The 18,350-nt window shown below is 58.7% G+C and overlaps 2 protein-coding genes across 3 annotated transcripts in view; one reads left to right on the forward strand and one right to left on the reverse strand.

Annotated features, from left to right (window-relative positions):
- Positions 1-266: 266 nt before the first annotated feature.
- Positions 267-8,869, reverse strand: RPUSD4 (RNA pseudouridine synthase D4). The gene is made up of 7 exons (XM_056107624.1): positions 8,678-8,869; positions 8,148-8,313; positions 6,079-6,280; positions 3,985-4,078; positions 3,583-3,727; positions 1,684-1,781; positions 267-697 (listed from the first exon to the last, which is right to left on the reverse strand). The coding sequence occupies exons 1-7, from the start codon at positions 8,867-8,869 to the stop codon at positions 458-460; spliced, it is 1,137 nt and encodes a 378-aa protein (XP_055963599.1). The 3' UTR covers positions 267-457.
- A 90-nt stretch (positions 8,870-8,959) lies between these two features.
- Positions 8,960-18,350, forward strand: part of FAM118B (family with sequence similarity 118 member B) — a 43,936-nt gene continuing 34,545 nt past the window's right edge. The window contains exon 1 of one of the 2 annotated variants that reach the window (XM_056107607.1): positions 8,960-9,055. The gene's annotated coding sequence lies outside the window, so the exon portion shown is untranslated. The remainder of the gene's footprint in view (positions 9,056-18,350) is intronic. The other variant, XM_056107608.1, reaches the window with a different exon arrangement.

An 18,350-nucleotide genomic window follows, 5' to 3' on the forward strand; every position in this document is an offset into this window, starting at 1 on the left:
TCTGGGTCTTGGCTGTTGATGGGATTACATGGTGCTGGGGGCAGTTGGTGGGTGTAACGCCTACCTACTGGAAGATGGGGGATCTGGGTGCCGCAAATAAGAGCTGTAATACTGAAGTGAAAGGACCAAAACAAGACTTAAAAAAATGTGATTTAATGGGCAACACACTGGGAGCTCACACTTGCGTTTCCTGATGCTGCACAATCAGGAGTCTGTCCCCGGGTTTCCCCGAGGCCCGGAGCTGCAGGAGGGGTGTGCCTGGCCCCTCCGAGGGGCGCCCCTCTGCGTCGGCCCCGTTCCCCCATGGTGCCTGCCCCGGGTCTGGGGCTCGATCACTGCACGTGCAGTTCCACATTTAGCACTTCGTTCTCTGTCTCCGGGGGGAGCACAGGCAGCCGAGACAGCGAGGCCATCGGGGGCTCTTCCAGGACTCGCCAGAAGCCCCGTGGAGAAGTCCTCACTGGCCGTCTCCCGGGCCCACCGCCCCATCCTCCGCCGGTTCCTGGCTGGGGGTCTCCAGGCCCAGGCGGCGCAGGGAGCGGGCGAAGAAGTGCGGGGGCTTGCAGAGCAGGCTGAGCGGGGTGGTGCGGGCGCCCAGGGCGGGCAGCAGCAGCTGGCGGGCGTGCAGGTGCAGGGGCAGGTGCCGGGCCTTGGCCTGAGGCAGCCCCAGCTTCTTCAGGGTGCCAGCCGGCAGCTTCTACACGCGGCGGGGGAAAGAGAGAGAGTCTGGGACACAGCCAAGGGTCTCACCCAGGACTCAGAGCCCCCTGTCTGCCCACAGACCACCCCAGCACACCGCCGGTGAGGGTCCTGTGCAGCGATGGGAGCAAGCTGCAGGTGTCCCTGCCCTGGGGTCGACCAGATGTCTCCCGCAGACTCTTGCTCTGGACCTGTGCTGTGCTCTGGCTCCCAGTTCACTGTTCCACGGCACCTGTCCCCACCCGTGTCAGCTTTGTCCTTCCTGCACCATTTCCCCCATGGTGCCTGCCCATGGGGTGTGCAACTCGGACACCCAGGACAATGCCCAGTGAGCTTTAACGGGGAAGGTTTGAGGGCGCCTATGTGAGGCAGCAAACTTCCCCGTAAATGTGGGGTGAGTGCTGAGAGCTCCCCCGAGGGGTCACATCCCTTTCCCTCCTTTGACCCCCTACTCCCCAAGGCAGAAGGACGCGACGCTGAGGGGTCAGCGGGCAGGAGAGCCTCAGACCTGTCTGTCTGAGCTAGGAACGCTAACGGTCAGCAAAGAGGCAGCGCGGCCGCCAGCAAACCAACAGCCACGTGGGGAACGCAGAGGAAAGTTCTTGGGGCTGGACGGGCCGATGCGTGCCTGGCAGGCGGCTGACCCCGTTTGACCCCTGACGCCCTACGGGGTTCCCTGAATAAAGATCCAGGAATGGGTCCTGAGCACCGGCCACGTGGGGCCACAAGGAACGGAGAAGTGAAATGAGCTTGCCGCTGTTTGGGGGGAAAAGCAGCCACAGGAGTCCCCGAACCAAAACCACCCAGGAAGCCCAGGAGGCCAGCACTTAACTCCCCCTGAGAACCAGGAAGAAAGCCCGTGGGAAGACGGCGGGAAAGTGCCCGTCAAAACGCTGCCTCCAGGCTGGCGGTGGGAAAGCCCAGCTCAGACCACGGAGGGAGGGAAAGTCCGACTCCTGCACCCTCCCGGGCGCACAGCTGTACCTGGGGCGCCAGCCGGTTCCAGTCCGAGTACTTGTGGTCGCCAAGGATAGGGCAATCCAGTCCAAAGGACAGGTGCACGCGGAGCTGGTGTTTGACTCCTGCAGGGGGGCGGAGAAGAGAAGGAGAGAAAGAGAGTGAGAGAGGGAGGGAGGAAGAGAGAGGGGCGAAAGAGAGAGGAGGGAGGGAAAGAGGGAGAGAGAAAAAGAGGAAGGGAGGGAGAGAGAGGAATGCGGGGAAGAGCGGGAGGCGTCGGGCAGGCACAGACCCAGGCCAGGCCCCCCCCCCCCCAGAGTCCCATGGCAGTCAGCTGGGTGAGGGGGAGCTGGCTCGGGGGGCCCTGGCTGTGCCCCTGCCACTCAGAAGCAAAAACGGAGCTAACCAGGACCCCTCACCCGGGGCCGCCTGCCCGGCTTTTGATTTTTTTAAATAACGTATTGAATCAGCCGTGAGTTACTGAGTCACAGGATTACTCACGACTGAGTTCGAGGCTCCAGCGTCCTGTCACTGGCCCTTCCCCAGTGTCCACTTCCCTCCCGTTTCCCTCCCGCCCCCACCCGCCTCGGAGCAGGCAGTTCATATATTGTTACAGACAGGGCGTCGTGCCCAGCACTTCGGACCCCGGTCCTCGTCCAGCACGGCCACTGCCCTCCACCCCTGCCTGGCGCTGTGCCCCCTGCCCTATGCCCCAACTCCCTCCCGAGGCCCTGCAGACAAGCTCTCCTGCCCTTCCTTTCTGCTGTCCGCGGGGATCAGTAACTCCCCAACTACTTTTTTTTTTTTTGCTTTTTGGGTCACACCTGGCGATGCTCAGGGATTACTCCTGGTCTGCTCCTGGCGGTGCTCAGGGGACCATATGGGATGCTGGGACTCAAACACGAGCTGGCCATATGCAGGGCAAATGCCCTACCTGCTGTGCTATCGCTCCGGCCCCTCTGACTACATTTCTTTATGTCCCGCGGATGCATGATTCGGCCTCACGACACTGAGCGGCGCTTCTCTGAGAGTTTTCATGTCAAGTTCTCATCACACGGTGAAAGCCAGGCCTCCCGCAGGGGCCACTCTGTCACAGTCCAGTTTAAGGCCCCTCGCCTGCCCTCACCCTGCCTCTAGATCACTCCCCCCCACCCCCCCACCCCATGCCATACTGTGGCGGGAAACTCCAGCCCCCGTCCGCCTCCCCCCACTCCAGCCTGGAGTCCGCTTCCGCCTGAGCCTGATGGCGCGCGGCCCCCAGCTTATGGGGTCCCAGGACGCCCCCTGCATTCGCTGATGTCCCCTAGTGCGGCCGGTGTCTCCGGGACTGGGCATGTGGCAGCCCCTGCCCTCGAGTCTGACCTCTGCAAGTCTCAACAGCCCGACACGTCCGCCAGAGACACACATGGCACACGGGCGGGTGCATCTTCACACGTGAGCGTGCGTGGATAAACACACAATTTGCTCGTCCTCTCCTCTGATCTTGAAAGGAGGCGTTGGCCGATGGAGAGGGGCGTTGCCCATGGGAGACGCTGCTCTGCGTGTGTCCGGGGTCCAAGTAGAAGCCGCGGGGGCTGCCCCGTGCTCCTACCTTCAGTCCTTCCATTCGGGCCACACCGGTTGTGTTCCGGGCTCACTTCTGGCTCTGTGCTGGGGGGTCACTCCTGGCGGGACACTGGGGACTCTAGGGGGTGCCGGGGACCCAACCCTGCTTGGCCGCACACGGGCAAACGCCTGCCTTGCCCACTATGGCCCCAGCCCACTGCTCCCATCTTTTGAGGAACTGCTTTGCACACTCGGGAGCAGAGGGGTCGGGCTGTGTGGCTTCTCCGGTCACAGTCCTGCCCCTGGGGTCCACATCAGTCCGGCCAGAGCCATTCAGCCCCGGCTTCCCTGCAGTGCCCGGCGCCTGGGGCGGGGCCTCACCTGTGATGGGCTGCAGCTCCAGCAGGGCGGAGGAGACGCCACCGCTCAGCACCCGGTACTGGGTGACGGCCGGGTGCGCGCCCGGGCCGCTCCGCCGCCTGACCAGCTTGTCACCGTCCATGCGGAAGCCGGGGGACAGCGTCATCTAGAGCGAGGAGACGCGGTCAGGGAGGGTGGGGGTGGGGGGAAGGGAACGTCGCGGTGGGAAAAGGACGCTGGCGGAAGGAAGGGTGCTGGGTCCCTGTAGGACTGAAACCCGACGTGAATAGTTTTGTAAGGGTCTATCTCACCGATATCCAAGTAAAAAAATTTAAAAAATTAATAAATAAATAAAGGAGACACGGTCAGTGTCCGTGGCCGCAGGAGGGACCCGGCATGGGGGGGACGGGGAGGGTCACCCACCTTGTGGTGTTGCTGCTGGCCCTGAACCTCCTTCTCCACGATGGGGATGTCCACGACGCCCGCGGGGGGCAGCGGGCTGCGCACGGTGACGGCCCTGCGGCAGACACAACCAACACACTCAGGCCCCGGGATTTCGCTGTGTGATTTGGAGATAAGGGGGCAGGAGGGTGAGCACCGGGATAAGCTGCGGACCCGGGGTCACCTCCCCACCCCCCCACCCCCGCACACGGGCCCCCCAACATCTGCCAGAACAGCCCCCTGAGGGGCCGCTGAGCCAAAAACCCAAGGAAGTGAGGTCCTATGGCCTTAGGTGCTGTTGGCCTCGGGGTTGGGGTCAGGGACAAGGGGTTGAAGGGTCGGCGCTCAGGGCTGTGCTCAGGGGTGCGGAGGGGAGTCTGAGGTGCCAGGACTGAGTCGGGGTTGGCAAGCCCCTGTAAGCGCCGAGCCCGGGCCCTGGTCTGTCGGCTGGGACCCGGAGGCGGGCCCGTGTGATGCGCTCCCCTCACCCGGGTCTCTCATCAGGCTTTCTATCCCCTTTCTTCGTTCTTCGTATGAAGAAGCCGCCAGCTCAGACAGGCCAGTGTTCCCACGCAGGGAAAGGCTCGGCTGAGAGTGGACATGGGCCTGAGCGCTCGGCAGAACTGACCGCCCTCCACAGGCCCTGAGTTCTCTCAACAGCGGCTCTTCAATGTTTTCTTTTGATTTTTTTTCTTTTTGGGTCACACCCAGCGATGCACAGGGGTTGCTCCTGGCTCTGCAGTCAGGAATCACTCCTGGCGGTGCTTGGGGGACCATTTGGGATGCCAGGGATCAAACCCGGGTCGGTGGTCGTGTGCAAGGCAAACGCCCTACCCGCTGTGCTATTGTTCCGGCCCCTTTTCAATGCTCTTAAACGCGACTTCACACACCTGAGACATCCGTGGAATTTTTTTTTTTTTAAAGCAGAGATACCTCATCCCCACACCCATCTCCCTGCTGAACCCGAACCTCAGTGGGCAGGTCGTGCTAGGTCACAGCGTGCCTGCACAATCTGTGACACCCCAGGGACTAACCCCCCAAGTGAGCAAAAGAACACTTGGGTCAGGGCAACAGTACAGGGCTGAAGGCATTTGCACGTGATCAACCCTGGTTCAATCCCCAGCACTGCACACAGCCCCCCAAGTCCCACCCAGAGCGACCCCCTGAGCACAGCCAGGCGTGGCTCCCAAAACCCCCCAAAATAAAATAATAGAACAGTACTTTCAAATCAAACCTGAAATGACAGCCAACAGAAAAGTGGGCAAAAGGAAATCTGTTCAGAGAATGGGAAGTACAAGGGGCCAAAGTAACAGTGTAGCAAGGCAAGGCACCTGCCGCTGTGCATGGGGGACCCAGGTTTGATGGCCGCAGCCCCTACAGATACCCGAGCACTGGCAGGAATGACCCCTGAGTGCAGAGCCAGGAGTAAACCCTGAGCATCACGGGATGTGGGTCCCCCCCACCCCCCAGAAAAGGGGACATTTAAACAGCCAATAGTAGAAAAAGAGAGTCCACATCACCAGTGCATAGGGAAACAGAAAATAAAATCCCGGGATGCAGCCTGGAGGACCTGCATATGGCCAGCACTGCTGGGTGTGGGCTGAGCCCTTCCCTCAGGCTGGGCCGGCTTATCTGTTCTGCTTTTTTCTCTTCCAGAACAATCGTGGTACCCCCTTCTGGGTCCTGCGTGTCTATCAGAGAATCACTCAGCAAGGGGCTGGACATGCATGTGGACAGGGCCAGGGCGTGCCTTGCACGGGGGACCTGGCCTGTCCCCAGCACCAATAGGACCCTCTAAGCATGGACAACCCTGGCATCCCCCCATCCCCCACCCACCACACTAACAAACATGTGACCCTGCAGTGTCCCGGTGGGCCTGGTGCTCTCCCCGACATGTGATCGGTCAGTGTCCTGGCGGGCCTGGTACTGTCCCACACGCATGACCCTGCAGTGTCCCGGCAGGTCTACCCTGTAAGCACCAAGTGTCCTACACTCAGAGTCGTGAGTGTGGCAGCGAACAGGGCTTCCGGCTGGCCGGGCTGGCGCCTCGCTCCCACCTCTTCTGCCCCGACATACCAGTACTTCTTGGTCACCTGCCGGGTTCTGAACAGCTCTTGGACCTGATGCGCCACTTCCTTTTCCCACGCCAACACCATGACACCGGTGGTCTCTTTGTCCAGTCGGTGGCACAGATGCAGGGGTTCTGCCTTGTGGCCACGAAGGATCTTGGCCAGGATGGGCAGCACATCAGAGATGCAGAGGCGGACCCCGGGGCCACCTAGGAAGGGAAAGGTCAGAGGTTGGAGTGGCCAGGAAAAGATGTCCTCAGAAACTCGACGTGGGCAAAGGTTCTTCCTGGATTAACCATCACGGACTTCTAGGGTACCTGTGGTCTGGGAGACTGGCACTGAGGTGCGCCGGGGAGAACCCACTAGAAAGGCATCTCAAGCCCCACCCAGGACCACTAAAGTCAAATACACTTTAACAAGATGCGCCCGTTCCTCATTAACACATTCAAGTTTGAGAAGCACGGTCCCAGGGCACTTGGCGTTCTCCACCAACACGTAAAGAAAACTTTGTATGAAATGGCTGGAAACTCATCCAGCAAAGGAGGAGTTCTGGTATCCCTCTGGAAACCAAGCCTTGGGAAGGTGCCAAGTAAACCCTGGTGAGAAGCGCCAGACATCAGGGCCCCCTGCGGCAACAGCGCTCAAAGGAGAGGATTGGGGGAGAGACAGTTCCAGGGTCCACCCTGCACATGCACCAAACTAGCCACTGGCCTCCTGAAACATTCCCCTTTTCCTTGTCTGCAAAGTGTAAATATCTAGAAAATAACGCTCCTGCAGGGAATGGGAAGACAAGAAGCTACGATGAGGGGCACGAGGAAATCCGGCAACGCGTTCGGTGAGATCTGACTGAAGTCCTTGACCTTCCCTGTAACTCCTCTGCAACTTTCTTCCACTCAAATGTGCCTCCCCGCTAGCAAAACCCCTGCCACAAGCGCGCTTCCCACCCCCCACCCCCACATCCGTCTTGCCCACTCACCCCAGCTGTCTCTGACCACATTCAACATTTATCCGATACCATCCACGGAGCTGCAAAGACAGTACAGTGGCTAAGGTGCTTGCTGTGCACACAGTGAAGGCCACTCCAGTCTCCAGCACCACGTGGGCCCCTGAGTATGGCCAGGAGCAGCCTGTGCACTGCACAGTGTTCCCCTCCCCCATAGCCCCACATGCCAAACCAACTGAGCAGCCACTGAATTCTAGAGGCTGGACCAGGCAGATGGTTCCGCGGGTGAGCACAGTTTTGCATGTGGGAGGCCCAGGTTTATCTCCAGAACCCCGAGCTCCACCAAGAGCAGACTCCTAAACTCTAAAACCAGGAGTCTCAACAATGCTGTGGTCCAAAATACAAAGTAATAGTCATGAAAACTCCAGGTACCTTGGGGCCTAAATGATAGTACAGTGGGTAGAGCGTTTGCCTTGAACGTGGCTGATCCGGGTTTGATCCCCCGCACCCCAATGCAACCCAAGCACCACCGGGAGTAATCCCCTGAGTGCAGAGCCAGGAGTAACCCTTGAGCATGGCCGGCTGTGGCCCCCCCAAACAAAGCAAACAAACAAAACCCTGGGTGCCCTGGGGCTCTGTGTACTCCAACACACAACACATACACTTGGTAAGGAGGGGGATAGGACATACCCAGTGGTGCTCAGGGGCCATGCCTGGACGGCCACGTTGCCAGGAATTTGAACCAGGTTCACAAACAGGGGCCTCCGCATCTGTACACTTCTCTGGCCTCTGCACACACTCGTTTCTCCTGAAATGCTACTTCCTGCAGAATGTCAGCACACCACCTTAGCAACTCTCTCCAGAGACCCCCGTGGGGGTCTGCACACCGTGCCTTCCAGGAGCCCCCGGGTCTGCCAGACTTGGGAAGTGGTCATTTCTCCTAGTGCCTTATTAGGTGCAGGACTCAACAAACACGGAATCATTTTGAGTGTAGCCTCAAAAAGCTTCCGGGAGCCCCGCAAGTTCCTCCAGGTCAGAGTTGCCCCGAGTTGCAGCAGAGAGCCGCAGCGCCCACCCCCCCCACCCCCCCCCACACACGCACCCCCAATGCCCTTTCTCCGGGGGCCCCTTACCATGCACGGGGACGCCGTAGGGCTTGTTGATGACCACAAGGTTCTTGTCCTGGTGGATAATCCCGCGGCTCAGCGCCTTGGCCAGCACGTTGGGGTGGACTCGCTGCAGCTGCTGCGTGAACCGCACGAGCTCTTGCACTCTCCGACTCACGGGATTTGCGGGCACCTACGGGGAGAGGAGCAGAAGGTGGGGGGCGGCCCGGGAGGGCGCTCCTCCATAAGTCTGGGCGAGCCCCGATCTGAATCGGAAGCGGGCGCAACTTTGTAGCGAGACTCGCGCCTCGCCCGGATTTTGAGCAGCGGAGTGCCCAGCGGGGGCTTGGTTTTGAGCCCGGGGGGAGCCAACGACCCCGCCCGCGGGAAGATTCTGCAGCCTACCGCCCCGCCGTCCCTTCGTCCCGGTTCCCCACAGTCAAGCCCCGCCGCTAGACAGACCCTGCGTTTTCGGACTCAGCCCACCCGCCCCACGCTCCCGCAGGGCATGCAGAGAGCGCACTGCCTGCCGGGAGTCGTGGTCCTTCCGCGCTCACCGACTCCTTGGCCTTTTGTCCCCGTTTCTGAGCTCGCAGTTTCTCGGCCAATCGCTGGGCATTCAGGGGCGTGGAGGCGGCGGCGGCGGAGCAGAGGGGCCTCGCAGCCAGCGCGCAGAGGGAGGCCCCCAAACGACGCCCGGCGCCCCGGCCCCAGAGCCCCGCCGGCACGCCACACCTGGGCGCCGCCATCTTTGCCGGGAGGGGCGGGGCGAGCCGCGACCACGTGACGCGAGCGGAGCCGGCATTGGGCGGGCCCGGCGGTCACGTGGGCGCGGGGCGGGGCCCCCGCGCGGGTCACGTGGGCGCGGGGCGCGCGGAGTGCGGCTGCGCCGGCCGGTAGCTGCAGCTGGAGCGGTGGCGTTTGGAGGCGACGCGGTGAGTGTGTCGGGGAGCCGGGCCGGGGCCGGGAGATGCGGCGCCTCCGGGCGCTGATGTTCTTGGCGTCTGCAGTCGCCGAGCACTCCCCAGGGAGGCCGTTTGTCCCCGGGAGAGACGAGTCCCGCCGGCAGACCCCTCCCCGCCCCCGCGCCCCCGGCTTGGACGCGACGCCCCGCCGAGGCTCGAGCGCGTCCCGGGCGGGCGGGCGGGGGGATGCCAGCCCCCCGAGCTGCCGAGCCCCCTCTCCTCCCGTTCCCGCCCGAGCCTTGGAGGTGCCCGGATCTCGCCTGACCACCCCCTCACCCCCGACCTCTTTGTTTCCCGTTGTCACCTGCTGTGTCGCGGGGATGCTGGGAGCCGGTCCGTTATCCCGGGACCCCCGGCCCGGGTCCACCGCGCGAGGGGCGTCCAGCGCTTCTTCGGCCCTCCCCGGGCGTCCTTCTCCCCGCCTCCCTTGCTCTCGACCGAACGGACCTCCCCGCCGCCCTTGGCTCCCTGCTCCTCCCTTCCCTCCCTCCCCCCTGCCAGCACCCCGGAGTTTGCTTGCAAACGCCCCCCCCCCAAAAAAAAACCTGCCCCCGTCTCTTCCCGGCGCAGCGTGGCGACCCCCGGTACCCAAACTGCTTGCCAGCGATTCTCCCTGGTTCCACGGAGCAGGGGTGCCCGGGTGTGGGTGCAGGGCCGGGAAGCGAAACATCTGGCTGGGGAGGTCGCAGGGGCCAGCTGGTGCGCCCCGGTGCTGATGAGGGACCAGGCAGTGGTGTTGCTGGTGGTTGGGTTTGGTTTCTAACACGGCCTAGAGTGAAGGGGCCCCCCCACCCCAGCAGTTGGAGCAGTGGGTGGAGTTGGCTTTGCAGCCCACCCCTCCCGAAAGGGATGCCCAGGGAAGGGCCGGGTGGAGCGTGGATGGGGCCCGCCTAGAGAAAACTGGAATTGTAGGCGCCTTTAGGGGGGGGATCTTGCAAGCAGGAGGGATTTCCTTGAAAGAGGAGCTGCGAAAGGGATCGGGGATGGCCCGCAGGCCAGCTTGGCACAGAGGCCTGTGGCCGCCTGGCGAAGGCGGAGAAGGCACTTTTCCCCTCCGCTGCCCTTTGTAAGAGTCGGGTTGCCCAAGTCAGGATGGATCCAGTGATCCTTGGCAGCTGCTGTTGAACTTGGAGTCCCTTACAGCTCATTTTGTTTGTTTGGGTGCTGCGCGTTTCAGACTCAAAGCCGTGTGAATGGGAAACTGGCACCTTATCACAGAACTCCATCCCCGGCCCCTTTCATTGTGTTGAAACTCCCAGGTCTGGACCGGAATCATCATCTCACAAGATACTCAGTAGATGGTTGAAGGGTGACATAGGCCAGTGTTGGGTGTGTCTGAGCAGTGTGAATGCTCTTAAATCTGCCTCTCTCTCTCTTTTTTTTTTTTTGGCTTTTTGGGTCACACCTGGCGATGCACAGGGATTACTCCTGGCTCTGCACTCAGGAATTATTCCTGGCAGTGCTCAGGGGACCATGTGGGGTGCTGGGAATCGAACCCGGGTCGGTCGCGTGCAAGGCAAATGTCCTACCTGCTGTGCTATCACTGCAGCCCCTCTGCCTGGTTTTGACCTGCAGAATAAAGGTGTCTGTAGAGGAGGCTCGCCTCTGTTTCTGTTACGAATCAGATGGGTGGAGGGAGGACAGCCACACCAGATTCCCAGAACAGCTCCCACTCGGTTTGTTGCCCCCTCACCCCCACCTCCACCGCCCCTCCCCCCAACTCCCCGCAAATCCACTGCTGAAACTTAGCTCTCTAAAGGTCGGCCTCTTTCAGCCCTGCTCCAGGCCCAGACTGGTCTCACTGATTAAAGGGTCACCCGCATGGCTTATCAGGTTCCCAGGGCAATGAGCCTCCTTTTCCGGGTTTTTGCATTTTGGACTTGAGTACTTTTAGTTCGTAGCATCGTACTGACACAAGCCTGACCGGGATCTGGGACCTGGTAAGTGTCTGTGAAGCCAGAAGGACCTGATCCTGCCTTCACTCGTCCTTCTTCATGACTTTCCAGAAACGACATCTGTTCTTGCCGAATGGGCCTTCTGTGGCAGGAGCCAGAGTGAAGAGCCAACTCGGATGTCATTGCTAAGAGACCAAGCTTGCGTTCTTGGGTTTCAGCCTCCGGTGCAGACTCTAGCGCTGGAAAATAAAGGTGCCCTCATATTTTTTTCCAGATTTTTCCCCTCCCTCTCTCCCTCCCTTCTTTTTTTCTAAAGGGGCAGTGGCATGTACCCAGCAGCTCCCAGGATGGGCCTGGCAATTCTCATCCTACCAGGTGGTTCTGGGAACTGTCAGGACACCCGGCACCACGGGGCCTTTTAAATTTTTAAAATTTTTTCCTTGTTGGATTGTTGTGAGAGAAGGTTGAAGAAGTCAGGGTTTGCATGTGTTTGGTATTGCAGTATGGCGTCAGGCAGTTTCAGCTCCCTTTTTTTTCCTCTCCTATAAGTCTAGGCACTTAATGAGTTGAAGAAGGGTGTCCCAGTGCGAGAATTAATACGAGCCGGAAGCTTTTGCATCTTAAAGCTGTATTGTCTTCTTTCCCTTTGTCAGTTGGTCCTGTTTGAGGCTACTCATTTTTCCACTTCTGCACCAGTCTCTCATCTGAGCTGTTTTTGTTTTTTGTTTTTTTGTTTTTAGGTCACACCTAGCAATGCTCAGGGGTTCCTCCTGGCTCTGCACTCAGGAATTACTCCTGGCGGTGCTTGGGGGACCCTGTGGGATGCTGGGAATTGAACCCGGGTCAGCTGTGTGCAAGGCAAACGCCCTACCCGCCCTGCTATCCCTACTAGTCCTACTATCACTATGCTCCAGCCCTGAGCTGGTGTTTTTGGTATAAGGAACAAAATTCCAATGGTGATGTCTAGTGTGTTTGTTTTTTGGTTGTTATTTTGGTTGGTTGGTTGGTTGTTGTGACTTAGTGAGACAGATTTTGGTATCTTCTAATATGTGCCCCCAAACAGAACTTGATAATTACCTGGTGCAAAACCAAGACCATCTTTCACCTCACAAGTTAACACAAGGACTGATACGGGAAACTGTGTCTATCTATATCTAATGTAAGCTGATTAGCGGCATGATCAAGTAGTAGTTTGCGGGTTGTCGATTAACCAGCCATTCTGTTTCCCTTAACAAGAAGTCCTCGAGCACAGTTTTATGGTTTTACAGGGATTCAGAGGAGACGCGCGCAGGGGCTCCCTGGCAGTGCTCTGCAGAAACTGTGGCAGTCTGGGAGTGGTTTGGGAGTCCAGGGCAGTTTCCAGGTCAGCTGCAGGTGCTGTGGACATTCGTTTAATTTTGGTTTCTAAGAGAAGACTCTTCCATGTCTAAGCTAAACTAGTCTTTCAAGATTTCCACTGACACTCAAGTATTGATCTTGTTTAATTTTTTGGTCCATACCCAGAAGTGCTCAGGCCAGCCCCAGGTGCAGACTATAGTGCTGGAAAATAAAGATGCCCTCATTTTCTTTTTTTCCAGATTTTTCCCCTCCCTGCCTCCCTCCCTCCCTTACTCCTTACTCCTGGCTCTGTGCTTAGGGACCACGGCTGGCAGGGTCTGGGGATCCATCTATGATGCCAAGGATGGTCAGCCGCCTGCGAGGCACTCGCCCAGCCCACCACACTATCTCCCCACTCCCAGAATTGCTCTCTGTTAAAAGGAACTTCTGTGCCACTTATCTTGGGTGCACTCAGCACTGGCACAGAGAACCCGCCTTCTGCCCTCGCTCCCAGAATCCAACCTGTGGTGCTCAGCTAACATTCCTATCTGGAGGCGACTTCACTGGGTGGTGCTGGCACATAATGTGGTTTCCTCTGTGAGGCGGGAGCCGGAAGGCAGATAGGGAAAAAGCTGGAAAACAATGCAGAGAACCGTGAACTCAAACGTTAGCGCCTTCTTTTCTTCCTTGACGGCCCTTGAGAGAGCTTCCATTCTGCTCTTGTGCCGAGTTTGGTCAAGGCAGGCCCTGCGTAAACCAGCAGTCCCCGAACCTCTTCCTCCGCTCGGCCCCTGGGACTTAGTAAGTGTGTCACCGAGGCAGCCCGGGAGCCGCGGCTGTCCCTTCTCCGTCCCTCCACAGGCTGAGTGCCCCATCCCCTTGTCCCCAGGCCTCGCCGATCATTTTAGAGGGCCCGGGGGACCCACACCCGGCCTCGCTGTCCAGGGCCCTGCCTTGGGTTATTTGTGTGGCGTCTGCCACTCGTTCGTTTCCCCGCCGGCCCTTCTGCCCTTGACCTAGTCCGTCGTGCAGGCCCCGGGCTGCTCCCCACACGTTGGCCTCTCCAGAAGCCTGGGAAAGTTGCCGCTGAGCGAAGGAAGGCAGTGCTCGTGCCACGATGCAGTGACACCGCTGGGTCGTGGGTGAGCTTGCTGTGCTCGTTTCGAGAAGATGGAGAAGATCTTTTAAGTCGCTTATTTGATGTTCTCCGTTAGACGGGCAGTGTGGGAAATATAGTGTGTGTGTGGGGGGGGGGCAGTTTCTGTTCTCCATCCCCAGTATCATTAGAATAGGTTCCTTTCTTTTTGTTTTGTCTTGGGGCCACCCCCAGTGGTGCTCAGGGCTTACCCTGGCTCTGCTCTCAGGGCTCACTCAGTGGACTCAGGGGACCCTGTGCAGGGCCAGGGATCAAACCCAGGTCAGCCGCGTGTGCAAGCGCTCTTCCTGCTGTACTATTCCAGTTTCTAGGTCTTTCTTAACGTGCACTTTTCCTAACTGTGGATCTCAGGCGTTTGCTTATGTAGAGAAAATAATGAACCCCCAGGGCCAGCGCCTGCCACCCGTCCCATCCCTTTCCCCTGGGGCGATTTGGGATGGGAGGCACCAGGGTCTGATCCCTGACAAAAGGGCTTGTTTCCCTGTGACTCTCTCTCTCTCTCTCTCTCTCTCTCTCTCTCTCTCTCTCACACACACACACACACACACACACACACACACACACACAGCCGCTCTCACACCTAAAGCAGCCCTTGCCACCCAGCCCTGGTTAGAGCGGCTTTCTGTTGTTCTCACAGTTTTCTTTCTTTCTTTCTTCTTTTTTTTTTCCCAATTAATTGGTTTGAATTCAGGAATAAAGGGCCTCACCTCCTCTGCTTCCCCAAGAGCCAGAGGCCGTAAGCCTGGCACCTAGAGCGTGCTGCGTCTCCAGCCCTCACTGACCCTGTCACTCCACCGCCCCCGGTGTCTCCCTCAGGCTGCCGTGAGGATGCCGCAGAGCCAGCCCAGGGCTTCCACCCGGGAAACACTCCCTCTGAGGTGCCAGGCACGCCTCTGTTGACTTCTATTGAGTAAATCTTAGCTATTTGACGGGGGTTGGGGTGTGTCTCAGTGGTAGGGCACATGCTTCACGTGTGGGGTCCTGGGTTTGATCCCCAGCTCCACCATCCCGCCCAGAAACAGTCGAGGACCTTAGTTTCTCACCTCTGAAAGAGAGTGGGTTGGCCGTCCAGGTCTCTGCAAGCCAGTGCTTGCAGGAGCGAAGCTGCATGAGCTATCTTAGAAAGAACGAGAGCCTGGAAAACGGGAAGGGGCTGACAGGGAGTATGAGTTTGAGACCTTTGCCTTGCATGTGTTCGAGTCCAGTTCAGTCCCCGACACCCCGTGTTCCCTGAGCATCACTGGGGACAGCCTGGAGACCCACAGCACCTCTGGGTGGGTGGCCCCGAGTCATCCCAAACAGCCCCCTTATCCTTGGACCTTCACGTTGAGCCGCCAGCGTGGCTGGCAGAGGATCTCTGGCAGAGCCCCCCAGGTCTCCTGAACCCTGCTTGCGGGGCCGCTCTGATTAAGAACTGGTCCCCCTGTCAGCGCGTTTCCCAGTCAATAAGGAACAGTGCACGTGGTGGCACTTAGGTGAGTGGTGATGGTGTGGGGCCAGCATGGAGCCGCGCTTCCGGAACATGATCCCTGGAAAGCCGAGGGACAGACTCTCCCAGCATGTGGCTGGATAAAAGTCAAGGGGTGTCGGGTCTCAGGATCCTCAGAGAAATTTAGGAAGAGATCTACAGCACAGAGCTACTGGTGCTGGGAATGTGAGACACCACCCCCCACGCCCCCCAAGATCTTCCTTTAGAAATTCAGGTTCCAGAGGCCGGAGAGTACAATGGGTAGGGCGCTTGCATATATGTGGCCAAACACCGTCTAGTCCCCGGCGTCCCATATGGCCCCCGGGCCTGCCTCAGATCCATGAGTGCAGAGCCAGGAGTAAGCTCTGAGCACCGCCAGATCTGGCCCCCAAACAAAACGTGAATGAATGTATTTTATTCAGTTCTCCTTCACATTCTCCTTCCTTCGCCTCATTGCCGTTGGGATATGGGGGGGTCAGTCACACCTGCCGGGGGTGGTGCTGCTAGTTGGGACCTGGCCCGTGGGACACTGGTGGCTTGCAGGGGTGCTGCGAGGCCACCAGAAGCCTCTTGCAGTGATGGGAATCACAGACCTGGGGAATCGGGATCAAACTCTCCACCTTGATGCTTCAGGGCAGAAGCTCTAACCACTGAGAGTCCCTGCACCCCATATTTGTTGCATCCTTCTTTTTTTTTTCTGTCGCATTCTTACCATTAACATTTTTCTCACCTCACATGGATTTTGTCCCCTTCTGGGAACCCCGATCCTGAGGCTCCCTTGCCTGGTTTTCTCTCCCCCACTTTCCCCACCATCATTTGTGCTGGCTGCTTTGTTTATATATATTTTTTGGTTTTTTGGGTCACATGGAGTGACTGGCGATGCACAGGGGTTACTCCTGGTTCGTGCACTCAGGAGTTACTCCTGGCGGTGCTCAGGGGACCATATGGGATGCTGGGAATAGAACCTGGGTCGGCCGCGTGCAAGGCAAACACCCTCCCCGCTGTGCTATCGCTCCAGCCCCCATGTGCTGGCTGTTCTGGGCTCTGGGTTCCCTGCCCGGGGAAGCGGGCAGTGAAGCGAGTTCCGGGGTGAGCTTCTCCTCCGTTAGGGGTCTGGTTTTGGGAGTGAGCAGTGCCTACATCTCGCAGCTCTTCCACACGTCAAAGGGAAAAGTTCCCACTTCGTTTTCAGTGCGGGAGGCAGAGAGGGGGATATCCTGAAAAAGAGGTTTAAAGTCGCAGGTTGGACCCTCTCCTCAAGTGCCTCGGGTGCCCTTTGCCTGCTCAGAGGATTGTGGAAGTGGCTGGGGTGTGGGAGTGTGCTGGCTGGGGCTTAGGGCGGCGTGGAGCTTGGCCGTTGACACCAAGGCCAGCCACCCAGGCCTCCAGCGTCTGATAAGGCGCCAACAGGTTGTTGAACTGTTCTTTGACCGGTGAGGGGTTTTTAGGGACCTTTGAGTTTTGAGCGACGGTGACGGGCACCTTTGAAGAGGAACCATATTTCAACAGACATCATCACCATCACATAATCACCACCATCACATATCACCATCACACCCTCTTTTAAAGTCATACCAGCCCAGTTTTTTGTAAAGTTTCGTGTAATAGCTGCACCCCGCTTTCTTAGGGGCGGGGCTGGGGGAGAAGTGTAGCATGAAATCTTCAAGGATGCTGCCGGGAGCGGCGGCGTCTCTGGGTCCCAGGCCAGGTGGGCACTGGAGCAGCTCTGGGCTCCGTAAACGCTGGTGGGCATGGACATGGGAACGTGAACAGATGCAGCAGAACCTTGGGCGCCCCAGCATCGAGGGGAGGGGCAGAGGATGAGGCGCTGCTTCTAGACAGCGGGAGGAAAATGGGATTCAGGTGCCGTGAGGACGGAACCAGGTGTGGAGGGGAAGGATGAGAAATGCTGAGGGCAGCATCAGGTGCGGCCATGACGGTCTCATACCCCATTAACGCTCACCTTCCGGGGGGCGGAGAGAGAGCACAGCATGTTGGGCGCTTGTCTTGCATACAGGTTCGATCCCTGGCCCCCCGTATGGCCCCCTGAGCACCGCCAGGAGTGATCCCTGAGCTCCGAGCCAGGAGTAACTCCTGAGCATCACGAGGTGTGGCCCAAAACCAAAACAACCAGGTGGCCTCGGATCCACGGACAGGGCCCCGAGCACATGGCCCCGCCCTGCAGGGCTCCTGGGCGGCTGTGCCTGTGTCCACACCCAGCCCTGCAGTGCTGTGAGGCACTGAGCAAGCGACTCCGCTGCTCTGCCTTGGCGTCTGTGCTCGTCAGAGGATGAAGTTTTATGTATGAACAAGAGAAAGTGCATAGGGTGTCGGTGGAGCCGAGCCACAAGCAGTCCCGGGAGTGTTTGGGGGGCACCTCCCAGGCAGTTCCCGCAGCTCCGTCCACGGGCCTGAGGGCACGGTGCAGCTGGCGGAGTAACAATCTCACCGCAGGCCTGGCCTTTAACAGATACTGGAGTATGGAAGTTCAGTGTAGTAGCAACATTCCTGTCATGGGAAACTTACAGACGGGACATGTGCTGGCGATGGCGAGAGCAAAGCGGACTGAGTCCAGCACCTGACGAGGCTGCTGTGTGGTGAGGGCGGGTATCCGTCCAGGTGTGTGTGGTGTAGAGCGGGCTGCCACAGCCTGAGCCGTTTATCCTGCGTGGATCGAATCTGGGGCCTCACGCAGGCAAGGCAAGGCCCTCTGGGTGCCTCTTGGTGTCCCACCCACATCGGTTTTGTTTTATTATTATTTTTTTTTACGATCATAAAGTATCCAGTGATCTCTTAGACCGTTCGTGAATAATCACATAGCAAATGTTTGCACTTTACTCCCTATGTAAACACTAACAACTGTGGGGCAGTGAAGATGATAAGAAAGACAGCCCTGTACTCACCCCAGAGTTCTTGCTCTTAGGGGAGAGGCCAGGAATTGCTGGGTTAAGAAACGCAAGTAAGAGCGATAGTCCCACAGGCAGGGCACTTGCCTCGCCCAGGCCAACCAACCCGGGTCTGATGTCAGGCGTCCCATATGTCCCCCCAAACCCAGCAGGAGTAATTCTGAGCACAGAGCCAGGAGTAAGCCCTGAACACCAAAAGAAGAAGAAAAGGTTTCAGATACGGAACCCACGTCTCGGTGAGGCACTGGGCAGTCGGGGCTGGCTGGCTGGCAGCAGGTGCTGTTAAATCTGAGGCTCGGGGTCAGGCTGGGGATGGAGATATTTGTAGAAGAAATGACCGGAAGTGGGGTGTTTCTCTGTGTGTGTGTGTGTGTGTGTGTGTGTGTGAGAGAGAGAGAGAGAGAGAGAGAGAGAGAGAGAGAGAGACAGAGACACAGAGACAGACACGGAGATTATGCCCACTTGCCAGGACAGCGGGTGTGTCCTTCGGGCCTCCGCCTGCACAATAAGGGGCGGGAGGAGG

This window comes from Sorex fumeus, unplaced genomic scaffold (assembly GCF_029834395.1).
Source record: "Sorex fumeus unplaced genomic scaffold, SorFum_2.1 ptg000169l, whole genome shotgun sequence".
Lineage (NCBI taxonomy): Eukaryota > Metazoa > Chordata > Mammalia > Eulipotyphla > Soricidae > Sorex > Sorex fumeus.